This window comes from Helicoverpa armigera, chromosome 21 (genome assembly GCF_030705265.1).
Source record: "Helicoverpa armigera isolate CAAS_96S chromosome 21, ASM3070526v1, whole genome shotgun sequence".
Lineage (NCBI taxonomy): Eukaryota > Metazoa > Arthropoda > Insecta > Lepidoptera > Noctuidae > Helicoverpa > Helicoverpa armigera.
This window is the reverse complement of record NC_087140.1, coordinates 9,861,239-9,874,705: the sequence shown is the minus strand read 5'-3', so window position 1 is coordinate 9,874,705 and position 13,467 is coordinate 9,861,239. Positions and strand designations below refer to the sequence as shown.

The 13,467-nt window shown below is 33.1% G+C and overlaps 1 protein-coding gene across 3 annotated transcripts in view; it reads right to left on the bottom strand.

Annotated features, from left to right (window-relative positions):
- Positions 1-13,467, bottom strand: part of LOC110376033 (ABC transporter G family member 20) — a 95,369-nt gene that overhangs the window by 57,652 nt on the left and 24,250 nt on the right. The window contains exon 1 of one of the 3 annotated variants that reach the window (XM_064040080.1): positions 7,775-8,058. The exons of the other annotated variants lie outside the window; for them this stretch is intronic. Coding sequence (XP_063896150.1) covers positions 7,775-7,785 — 11 coding nt within the window. The 5' untranslated portion in view covers positions 7,786-8,058. Of the gene's footprint in view, positions 1-7,774; positions 8,059-13,467 lie in introns of those variants that run through there. 3 annotated transcript variants of the gene reach the window in all.

Below are 13,467 nucleotides of genomic sequence, written 5' to 3'. Positions count from 1 at the left end.
TTTCTTACATCGCTCCTTATGTAACATTCTCTCTTAGAGCACACTACAAACTTTTAGTTGCCCGAGAGTTTCGGGCTCATAAATCAGTATGAAGATGAACGGTTGTAACGCACATTACAACGATCAGGTATTTGGAAAACAGACCGACTTTATTTCTTTATTTAACTATTAATGTACACAGTTAAGACAAGATTCAATAGAACAATGAAGTACAAAGACACTAATTATTTCTTGAGAAATCTCTTCCATCAAGCTCGATTTGAAGTTTGATTGAAATCTCAATTTTCTTTCAAAATAAATCCAAATACAGGGTCAACTGTAGGCCAACTGTTTAGTCGGCAGTCTGTATCCACTCTTACTAATTACGTAAGAAAAACAAAGATGGAATGTATCCGATCATACACTCGCGGACAAAAAAAACAACCCACTAGATTTATGTCTTTGTCTTGTGCTATGTGACGTAAATGCTTAATATTTTCGACGTTATCTCAAATTCTGCTGACGTGGGTAAAGCAAAAAGTTGTTTAGGATTATGCTAATAGGTAATACTGGTTTCGGTTCTAGAACTAAGATTTTATTGAGATGTTTAGGTATTTTGTTGACGTGTACATTTTATGTTCGCTGTTTTTTAAAGAGCTCTAAATATAGCTGCGAAGTAAGCGCGGCAGTCTCTCTGTTTGTTACGCTACACAAGACATATTTAAACAAGTATTTAAAAACTTGTCAAAATCGTGTAGAACAGAAAAAGATAAATTATACGAAGTGCTTAAATAGTCAGTAGTGAATCAAGTATAGAGGTGCATTATAGGTAAATAATATTACGTATAAAGAATATAGAAATAAAGTAATATGTTATTATATTATATTGTGATATCTAATAGTCTAGAGCCATCCAAGCGTTGATAACGCGAATAGGTGCAGGTTATTTTTCTTGCAGATAAAGTACTATTAAACTGTCATTACCCTAGTTTATCTCTTCGCTTTTTAATTATTTGTTGAACAATTCTATGATATCGTTTGATTTTATTTATTTTGTATTAATTAAAAAATACGCAATAATGCTAGAAACAACATATTGATTAAAGTATTTGTAAAGTAGGAAATAAGCAACCAAAAAAAAATCGGCATTACAATGTGAGGGTAATAAAACTTAACATTAAAGATTAGAACAAAAAATCTTGTTTTTCACAAGTAAACAATAACACTACGTAAATTAAATTGGTTTTGGTTTGAATAAAGAGTATTTAGCCATCATAAAAATTCTGGCTGTGTACTGCCCAAAGTCCAAACTTTAGTCTAAACAAAGAACTTTATTTTTTCATTCTTCTGCCGTCAAAGAATATTAACCATGCAAATACCGACAAAGCGAAATACGTATAACGTGATTTATTTTATAATTTACATATCAAGTACCTATTTAATCATGATTTTATATACAAAAAAAGTAATACCGGGTATTGGTGGATTGGTTATTTAAACATTCAAAATAGTAGGAAAATATTTTTAAAATTACTTATAAAAGTAAAGAACACACGACATTCCAATAGAATTAAAAAAATTATATTATTTTGACAGCTACATACCAACAACTCAAATATAGGGCACCTTTTGTATAGCTGTCAATTCCAAGGGATAGCAGCATTATTTTTTGTACTAAATTACAGGACTCAACTCCGCCAAAAACGGTCAGACCATACGCAAACATATGAAGCAATGTACATTAAAACTTTACGAAAGACGAGAGTATGTCACATTGCGCAATTACGCTGACCTTACAAACGGACACAAAGGGACGTTTATTTCGTGCACTTAAACGTTTAATCTACGTAAATAATAGTTTGGAACAAAAATACAGTCCCCGGTGAGTGGCCACCAAAACAAACTACCACTTTGTTACCTCTAGACCCCAATTATTTTGCGCCCAAACCTATCTCGACTTAAACTGTGTAATTTATACTGCAAGCCAGTGTAACGCAAGGCCACAGTGTCATACACTTTCATCGTAATACAGACCTTATTACTAAGAAATTAGAGTAGGTTTTCGAGTGTAATGTAACAGTAAATTCGAGAGAAATCATATCCTTTTAAATTAAGTATGTAATTAGTTGAGTCATAGTCTTAATGCAGTTCGTTTAACTTAATGTTTTGAGCTCGTAAAAGACTGAATTAAAAATGAGAACAATAGTCTGAATATATACTTTATTTAAATATGTAAAAACAGGGTACTGAGATATAGGTTAAAAATACCAGAATGTTAAGAAAAACTAACTAATACCTATGTCAAGAATATTACATAATACTTAAAGTTTGTTTTTCTAAAGTAGTTCTGCTAAACAATTTAAAAGATTTTAGATTCATCTGAGCTCCATAAAGGTTATTGCATACTTTCTAATTATATTATGTTTGATCAGGATTCAAATAAAATCTATATGTAAGATAGTACATATTGTTTACTGTTAAATTGTTTTGTTAGAATGACTTCATCAGTTCAATAACTTTTCGGTCATGATGTGGTTACACGGCTTTAGGAGTCCGTACACTATTGAAAAATCTTTAAAAATCTACATATATTTTGAAGAAACAGTCATTTGCAACTTAGTAAAATTGCATGTAGGTATTTTATATAGAAAAATAATCATAATTCGCTCATTATGCACACACGGAAAACAAAAACCAGATTTATGCTAATCCTACTTGCTCCCATGACTTAGCCTTTAATACTACAAAAAAACTAGTTATTAAACAAAAATAATTACAATAATTCGCATACAAAAAAAAAACATAATAATTATTACTTCCTTTTTCTGCACGACAGTGTAAAATCTTCCGACTCGGGCTTGACAATTTTTTGCGAGTTACCAAGTTCTGCTGAATAACAGTGACTCAGCTACATTATTTCGAACTTTGACCGTCTGGGAAATTACTGTAGATTTTTTTTAAAGGTGCATCTACACGGTGCAAGCTTGCGCATTGAGGCACATGCGCAGGTTACATGCAGTCCAGCGACTCGCGCACTAAAGCTCCCACCCGCGTGCTCTTGTCACTTGCGCATGTTAACTTGCTCCAGCTACATGCACCGTGTAGACGCACCCTAAATAAAAGTATGCCTAAATTAAATTGATTTAGTGCTAAACCTTGATTAATCTTGGCATTGGGTGAAATGGAATATAAATTAGTGTAGTGTGAAGGAAGGATAATGTGCATATTTGCATATTGACCATGATTGCGATTGCTTTTAGATACAGACCACCCATCACTTGTGCAGTTGTTGCTAAGGCAATAGAATCTGCACTTACTCTGCTATTAGTGCAAAAACCTTGTTATACTTAGCTACAGTATATTTCATGCCTTTAAGAGGTTTTGTAAATACTAGCTGTTTTACCTCGGTTTCACCCGTGTCCCGTGGTAAGCGGATAAAATATAGCCTATGTTAGTCGGGAATAGTGTAGCTCGTCAATAGTGAAGGAATGTTTAAAATCGCTCCAGTAGTTTTGGAGTCTTTAGGGTACGAACCAACAAACAAAAAAATGTTTCCTCTGTTTTACACTATTAGTACTAGAATATAAAGCGATGGATTATCCATGAAATTATTTCCAAAAATAAACTCAGTCTAAAATCTACCGTTTTTTCCTAGACTGTAGATAAATCCTCTTTGCAAAATAAAAATGTAGTTACTTCGTTATTGCACTCAACAATCACGGGAGTCAATTTCAGACTACAGTTACACACACAAATGACGCGTTATTAAAGTGAAGACATTTCACATCATTAAGGAAAGGTTGAACTCAATGACCCGGACTTTTGGGCAACGTATGACGTCAATGCATAAGGAAAAATGCATTATTTAACCGATTTCAGATCAGAAGGAAGTTTTAAATCATCTTACAATTTCAGTTCTTTTGGCAAGCGCCAGTAAGTCTGACAATCAGTCTTACCTAGGGGTATTGGGTTGCCCGGGTAACTGGGTTGAGGAGGTCAGATATTCAGTCGCTTCTTGTAAAACACTGGTACTCAGCTGCATCCAGTTAGACTGGACACCGACCCCAACATAGTTGGAAAAAGGCTCGGGAGATAATGATATTGGTAGGTTTACATCTTTTTCTTTTTTTCGGATTATAAGTATCGACGTCGGTCTTACAGTTCAAGTACCTACGTACACTGCGGTGCAATAAAAATGAGTCAGCCATAAAATCTTTATGATATATTTGACAAGTTCACAGTGGTAAAGTAAATTTTACGCATATTTTATTTTCTTTTGAAAATACTTAAATCGTACTAGTAGTTTTAAAATACAGTCTCAATATTTTTTAATACATATATTGATTACTATTTATATCAGAACCAATCATTGGTTTGATTGCAATCCATTGTTGTAGGGAAAAAATATTAATTTTCCTTATCATAATTGTCAGGACAATTATATCATAATGAATTATCTACATAATTTCTACTTTACAATGTGATAATATAAATTATTGATCTCTTAATAAAGTTTTTTTATAATTTAAAACTTCTGGTTAGAAATAAAATCAATAAAATGGAATATTCCTCAGTTCTCGTTAATAACTAAGTACGATTAAAACACTAAGTACTAAGAACAATTAAAAATAATTATTGTATATTATTTTGCTGCGACAAGGATGTTTTGTATATAATAGGAATTCAATCACTAGCTTATGGATAATTGTAGACTTTGCGTGTAATAGTTATTTATGTGTTGATACACAATGATTTGAGTTTGCAAATTTCTTAGGTTGAAAACTTACCTAGGTTGTTCTGTAGACAAAAAAAAATATTTTGATCTAGAAAAATTTTAAGAGACGTACAAAATTCTGATGTTAAATGTAAAAACTTAGTATCTAAGTTCCTCTATAAAATTTTCAAAAATCACTGAGAGGCCTATAAAAATATTCTCAAAAATATTATTTTATGATTGTTACGAAGAAAAAATTCTTAACCAAGGATTTTAATCACCTGTGTTACTTGTATTTCTGGTATTAAAACCAGTTTTTGAGATTAGGACTTCGTACGATTTGAAGAAGAATCACGTTTTAGTACATGTGAAAACGGAAAAACTTGATTTTTGGTAATTATTTTATAAAATGACAATGTTTATTAGCCTTAATGGACAATACTTCAATCTTTTATAAAACAACCTGTTTCTGTCCTGTTAGGCCTCTTAATTTTTTCAAAAGATTAAAAAAAAAACTGTATGTAATGCTACAAACATAGGTAGGTATGTCTAAATCATTCTACATACAAGGAAGACTGATTATGCAATAACAAAAAAACTATGATAGACTACCTATCTTAATAAAATATACAAATTCTTTGAACAATGTTTACGTCACTAAGCTGACATTTATAATTTTGCAAAATTATTTATTTTTTGCAACTGTTCCGGTTTTGCTTCCACCAAGTGTAGACGCAGACTTAAATTTTTATTTTCAATATGATTTTTGACATTACTTTTCTAGAAGACCTAACACCCGTATTTATAAAGAAGTAATTACTTGTTGCTAAGTAATTTCTTAATTAAGTCATTACTTATGGTTAGAATTCTTAAATACAAAATCTCATTCTATAGTTAAGTAACACACGTTACTTACTTGAGCAAATGCTTAAGTAATAGTCGACATAGTATTCATACAGTTATAAACTAATATTGTTATGGGATATCTTCCATGATTGTTTTTTTTTTTTTTTGAGTAAGTAATAACAATATTAGTTTAAAGTTCAAACCGTGAAAGCTTAAAAAATTTTCATACAGTTTTAGTTTTATTGTTTATGAATAATAATAAAATATTACTATACTATTATTTACCTACCTAGTGCAAGGATATCCTCCATCAGCAAGTAACACCCCATCAATTTCATTATTGCATTTAAACGCGAGTTTCTATAAATTCGGCTATCATGTGTACTGGCTATCATGTGTACTGCCTGCATATATCATCAAATTAGGGCCACCAACTACTTGCACATTCAATGAAAAATATCCTTTTCTGTTCCGGTACTGCTCTGTATGAAGAATACCTCTAGGCTTGGTGATTTTAATGTGGGTGCCATCGATTGCTCCTACAATATTTTTCAGTCCAGGTGCACTGCCAATGCAACCAAGGTTTTCGAAATCATCCTTTGTTTTCCTCAAATTTGCAGGAAACTTAATAAAATCTGGCATTAGCAATGCCAATGCTCTACTAACTCTCTTCACTATATTACACACTGTCGATTGAGAAATATGCATGATATCTCCACATACAATCTGAAAGCTTCCAGTGGCATAAAAACGTAAAGCAGTTAGCAACTGACACAGTGGAGTTAAAGGAAGCCCTCTTTGTGTCTCTGATTGTAAAGTGTCTTCAATTCTCGGTAAAATAACATGTCTCACAACACTTTTGGTGAAACGAAATCTCTTTTTAAAACAATCTTCCGAATAGTCATGAAATGGATTCACATCACGAAAGTAAACTTTGGGATTTCTAGGTTCAGCAACTTCTATCTCCTCTAATATATTATCATCTATATTGTCTACAACAGCAAAAACCGCTTCGATACTATCCAAAGTGTCAATTTTCTATTCAAATAACGTCAAAGTAGTGCTTTAGTAAAGGAAATGGTGACTATTACTTGGCTGAGAATTCTAACTTTTGACAGTTCTAAATTTGACCAATTACTTAACTATAGAAGACAAATCGTTACTTAAGTAATTACTTTTACTCAAGTACTTACTTTTACTTCTTTATAAATACGGGTGTAACTGTCATTTTGCATGTTTGGGCCACAGAAGGCCTGGAACCAGCACTGGTACATAAAAAAGGCTGATGATGAAGATTCAACGTTGATAAGGGTCAATATGTTCCAGTAATCTCAACCAGTCTTACCAAGGGGTACTGGGTTGCCCGGGTAAGGGTTGAGGAGGTCAGATAGGCAGTCGCTCCTTGTAACACACTGTTACTCAGCTGCATCCTATTAGACTGGGAGCCGACCCCAACATAGTTAGGCAAAGGCTAGGCAGATGATAATGAGATAGATTTAAAGCAATTTTCTGTCAGATTTATTAAGGAAACGAAGCAAGATTATGTTAACTACGGCAATTGTAATAACGAGGTGATTAGAATGCACAGAAAAAAAACAAAAACCTTATCACGATTGCTTGAATGAACTGTTTCAGGATTATGAAAGAAAACTGTAATATTCTTAGACAATGAAATCTCATTTTTCTTCTTGTATTAGAAGTACTTCAATGAGGAAAATTCCTTGCACGTTTCACAAAAAATGTAGATACTGATAATTAAAAAATAATTTTCTCGATATTATAATTAACGCAGTTCGTAATTACAGCTATGATTAGAGCTCGCGTGGAAATTGTTTAAAAATTATTGCCTATTAAGTAAATATGAAATCGTTTTAAAGGAAAATATACGTCAATATGTTTTTCCAGAATAAATCAGTGTTGCATAATGTTAGCAACACATCAGCTGTGAGCCTTAAGAATACATATTATGTGCATACATAACGTGAATGCCAATCCTAATGCAAATTACTATGAAAATAATATTTCTGGGTCAAGTCGAAAGTGTTCGAACGGCTAGACCTGACGGAAGTTTTCGCAATGCGAAACATTTTATTTGCACAAATTCTAGTCGAAATACAAATGTCGAAAGAAATGAGGTCACGAATAAATTCCTCATTTCCTTCCAAGACTTAATGGAACTCGTAACCAATCATTAATTAGGATGCTAATCACATCACTTAATATTTAAAAACTCACGTTATAAGCATCTCGGTGGCCTTTGTCAGCTTCCTTGTATCATGTACTCGATTCACAGCACAGTACACAGAAACAAACACCAAAATTAACAAATTATATTATAAATTAAATGTAAAAACACTCACACACACACGTAACGTGGAATTTGCGTAAAGGTTTACGAAACTTTCTAATTCGTGGCGCGAATTTTGCGGCGCGAGTGGTCAAAGCGTGTGAGTTGCGGCGCGCTCAATCGCTGACTGAAGCGTTCCGTTTTCGCTCACAAGCCGCGCTGCGTTCTTTTTTTTTAAACCGGCTTCTACAGACTATAGCAGTGTCTTAGTGGCCAGTCCAGCAGCGTGTCAAGCAAGAAGGTATGACGCAAGTAGTTTCGGCAACACTGGGTTTTTTTGTTGCTCCAATCGACACACACACACTCGTAGCTAGCTTTATTCGGTTGGTTCGCTCCCAGCTAATTTCGTATATTAATTAGATTGAAAGCCTTCGGTTGACGAGTGAGGAATAATTTAAGAACACACGATGTTTTGCATAATTGTTTCCTTCTGCATTGCTTGATCATTGAGCAGAAACGAATTGATTAGATCTGAGATAGCGATGCGATCTGATCATCGTTGTAACGTGACTTAGGCACGGTTGTGTTATGCTTATGAGCCAAGTTTTAGTGAAAGTACCATGAAGTGGCATTAATTCTGGTTCAACTGCTCACACGTGCCACGATGCAGATCTTAGAGTGACCCTAATATACGTCAGGTGTATAAACGAAAGTAATTGTTACGTTACTGGCATTCTTCGCCAATTAATATGGAAATAGAAACCGGAGAGATGCAAACCATCCAATATTGAAAGCAGTTATGTATTAAATTATTCATTATACTTACAGCTTATTATCGCTTTCTGTGGATTAAGTAAATGTCGAATTTGTACAGCAGCTCAGAAACTTAAACAGGCTTCGGTAGACGTTTCTTGAAAGAGATAACAAAGATCAACTTCAGCCATGCCCGATGCCCGATAATTCCAATCTCATCACTGATTTTGGGGGCCTTACAAAAATGAAACTACATTAACTAATAAAAGATAAGTAAACTTTTCAGAATTTTTATGACGTTTGAACTTGGGACTTTCCTTCTCTTTAATAAAAATATATCTACATATTCAGAATATGGGATTTCTGTGTAGATATCTTCAACAGTAACTATCTACCTAATTTATGGAATCAAATGCTTTTTTACTCTTCACCTGGAAACTAAGGTAAAGTTAAAAATTACTGCCTGTACACAGCAGATCTAAACAAAATTATTATTATATGTTTAATTAAAATTAATAAACCTATGACCATAATTAATTCCAAACAAGTTTTTTTTTGTTATGACGGTGACCATGTCTGCTGTGTTTTTGAAGATTTATCTACTACAAGTTATTAATTGAAGTTACATTAATTTGAATATTTCACAAAAAAATCTTAACAAGCCTCGTGTCAAGTTTTTGCATGCTTACGTATAAAAATAACCTTAAATTAGTTACTAAATAAGGAAATATATAAATTAATTTGTTCTTTATGATCTGTAATATCACTAAGTCTTCATTTAAGTTACATTACAAAATAATTGGAAAACTGAGAAAATTATCATTTGTATTGTAAATGGAAACTTATGCATTTGAAAAATAGACACAATGCAATTTCTTGAGTGAAGAAAAAATAAAATATATACCTCCTTTGGGCACAGTCAGGTAATGATATCAAGAAATAATACAAAACTAAAAAGTAAAAAATAGGTACCATATCTCCATATAGGTAAATGCAAAGGAAACTAGCTATTAACCTTATCATACAAACCTTTTACAAACTTAATTGCAACCATTAAAATCCTAGTGAAGCAATAAAACGCACAAAACTAAACGGTGCCCCATCTAATCAGTGACCGCGACAGGTTGCTTAACCGCGTGAATCATTTCCAACTAACATTCGTGCCAGCTCATTATTTACAGGAACTATCAATATTTTCCTCTATATGTCAGAAAAAAATAATAAATAAATCCTAGAAGATAGAACTTTGGCCTCAGTTAGTACCTACAAAAGTCAGAGTGGTAAAATATACAAACTAAAAATTCGAAGAAAAATACCTAAAAATAATGACGATGAGGAAAACTGTAATTTATCAATAAGGCAATCTAAAACAGGTGTCCCATTCATAAAATTAATAAAAAACATTTAAATGAACTCAAATGTAAGTAATACCTATTTATAATAGTCCATATAAAGGAAACTTGGCATACTATACTACTAGTTATAAGGAAAATATAATTATTATGTAACTTTAATATTGACATACAAAAAAATCCTGGTTCTTAATTTCTGAGGTATTTCACACTTCAACACTAATTACTCGTCACCGTCCAAAGGTAGGCCTCTGTCCGCCATATTGAATCTTCCATGACGTCACAAAACTAGGGAAATACGTACTGATTTAGCTCATAGCTGGAAAATACTACACATTTATACAATTAATTTATTCAAGCATTTTTATGGCATGTTAGTCTTGCTAGTTTGGTCAAAAATAAGACTAGATTTTTGTGATTTTGAAAAAAAACACGAATACATAAGTAGGGGTTTTAATTGGGTCATGAATGTCCGGGAAAATTGCAGCCTATATGCTAAAATTTTGATACGAGTAAGAATTGATTAAGTATATCGCTTTGGAAACCTATGTACCTGAATAAAATGAAGAGGTTTAAGATGATGCGATGGCGTAAACAATTTTTTAATTTCACTGTATCAAGATTAATTAATCCAAGTATTATTTCGTATTGCCATTACAAAATATGCAATGTTTATATCATGTACAAATTGCACATTGACACTTAAATAGCCTTAATTCTATGATGCAACGCAAAACATTTGTTAGAGACCATTTTGATCCAAAATGTCGCATTTTATGTGCATATGATAGGTTCATTAGTACAGTTTATTCTATTAAGGTATTAATAAATGACTTAATAGCGGCTTCATCCTGTTGACACGAATAACTTTAGTGATTTACTGTGGGATGCGCCTTTGACGACTGAGATGACACAATTGCAGAAATCAATCGAATAGTTCGTCATTTGTTTCTATTAGAAGATCTTTAAAGTATAGAGCGAGAGGGATTATTTGATGATTTCTCATTATAATTGAGCCCGAGTTTTAAATGATAAATTTTCTTCAGTGTAAGAAATTTTTTTAAAGCAGAGACAAACTTATTGCTTAAATGTAAATTGCATATGCATTCAATCTGCAATTTTCCGCTACATATATTTTATTCTACACTAAAATAGTCGTGGTGGCCTAGTGGGTAAAGGACCAACCTCTCAAGTATGAGGGCGCGGGTTCGATCCCAGGTCAGGCAAGTACCAATGCAACTAAGTTTGTATGTACTTTCTAAGTATATCTTAGACACCATTGACTGTGTTTCGGATGGCACGTTAAACTGTAGGTCCCGGCTGTCATTGAACATCCTTGGCAGTCGTTACGGGTAGTCAGAAGCCAGTAAGTCTGACACCAGTCTAACCAAGGGGTATCGGGTTGCCCGGGTAACTGGGTTGAGGAGGTCAGATAGGCGGTCGCTTCTTGTAAAGCACTGGTACTCAGCTGAATCCGGTTAGACTGGAAGCCGACCCCAACATGATTGGGAAAAGGCTCGGAGGATGATGATATATTTTATTCTACACCTTACCTATTTCTCTTATTTCAATAAATATTTATAAAGCATTTGTTTATTTCTTCTTAATGATTAGAATAATTATAAGGCTGTAAAACCTTGCTAAAGCCTTCGACATCTTAGTGCTAAGTTAAAAATATGTTTAAAGGAATTTGATGAGGTCAAACAACCAGTTACCACGATAAAGAATTAGCAAGAATATTGTTGATTCAGATAACTTATTAATATAGAGAAAATTGTGAGAATCTGATATTATTTCTTATAGATATGTGTAGCGGTTTTCCCTAGTTCTCTTAGCACATCCCTACATATACATATTATCAATGCAAAAGTTACTATCTGTCGCGATTTCACACCAAAACTACTGAAACCTGAAATACTGAATCCATGAAATGAAACTCCGTAGACAGATATTCTAAAGCCTGAGGTAGGACATAGGTTTTTTATCTTAATATAGCTAGAAATAAATAAGTAGTGTCTCTCATTAAATAGGTAGTGAATAAACTTAAAAAAGTCAACATTTAAGAATTATCATTTATCTTTTCTAACCTTATAAATGAAGTTATTTCAAGTAACACGTGCGATTGGCAGCTTTGTATCTACTTTACATAATTATGTTAATCCTTATTTACCTATATGTTCAATTATTTCGCAAAATACCACAGACAATGGCGTTTGCAAATACATAGTAATTTTTTTCACATTATTCATGCTAATAAGGTTTGCATAATACATGTCAATTTAATACTTATACGTGTTGTTGTCATAAAGTTTATTTAACGTTTAGTTAGTCAAAAAAGCTAGTTTTACAATAAACTAGCCTTTTTCACAAAAAAAAAACAAATGAACTCTTGACTTGATAACTCTGATATCTTTAATAAGTCTTGTCTTGGTATTGCTTACAGTGGTAAATAGCAATAGTTAGCAGTCAAAACTATAACTATAACATATACCTAATATGATGTTCGCTCCGCCGGTTGACGTAGAAGCTTTTGTAGTTCTAACGTCTATGAAATTCGCGAGAACACCGCTCGACCGAGTGCTAAATTGTGAATCTTGAAACCGGCTTAGTATTTTATATTGACAACCATGTTATGTAACAAAGATTTTTTATGATTAATTCCAATTCCACCATATTATTAAAGAATTTACGAATAAAATTAATAGACCTAATCAATAAATACGTCAAACTCAGGAATTGTATAATTTGTAGGTAAGATAATAAATATTCAACACATCAAGTATTGGTACAAAGACATAACCTTCGATTATTTCAAGTTTTTTTATAAACTCTGCACAAGGTTTACACTATACTTGAACTCGACAAGGTTAACTTATAACTACCTTATTTAAATTTTAAAATATATATAGAGACATTACTCTGCCTAACTTAACCTCTGGTACCTGTTTGATCTTTGGCCGTCGGCGTCTTGGAAACCTAGACTCAAGATGAGCGTGTTAGCAAGTCTTGTATTGGTTCAAAGTATGAAATGTCTGAATTTTACGAAAAACTGAGTTTATGTGCATGTTCTGTCAGAAATGAAATTCGATCGTAGCTACCCTTTTCATTCGTTGGGTAAGACTCCAGGGCCTTATCTGATGGTTATGGCGTAGAAAAGCTTCATGAAAATCTGTAGAAAGTTATCAAAGAAATACCATTTCCCAAAATACAGACTAACGTAGCGTAGTAACTGTTCGTAGCAACCTCTACGTTCGTAGCCTCGTAGCAGGTGCAGCGTAGCACGGGAACAATTTCGACATAAAACCAAAATGATGATGATGATGTCCTCCTAGCCGATTATCGGCTACGGCGGCTGTTCTCATTTAAGGAGATCAGCCAGCTGCGCAGGACATATTATAGTGCACAAGCATTTGCGCAGACACAGGTGCACTCTCTATTACTTCACTCTCATAGCGCGATGGGACGGCAATCCGACACGACCGGAGAGAGACCAGGCTAACCAAATATAACCAGTTTTGATGGAATAATTTAGATTT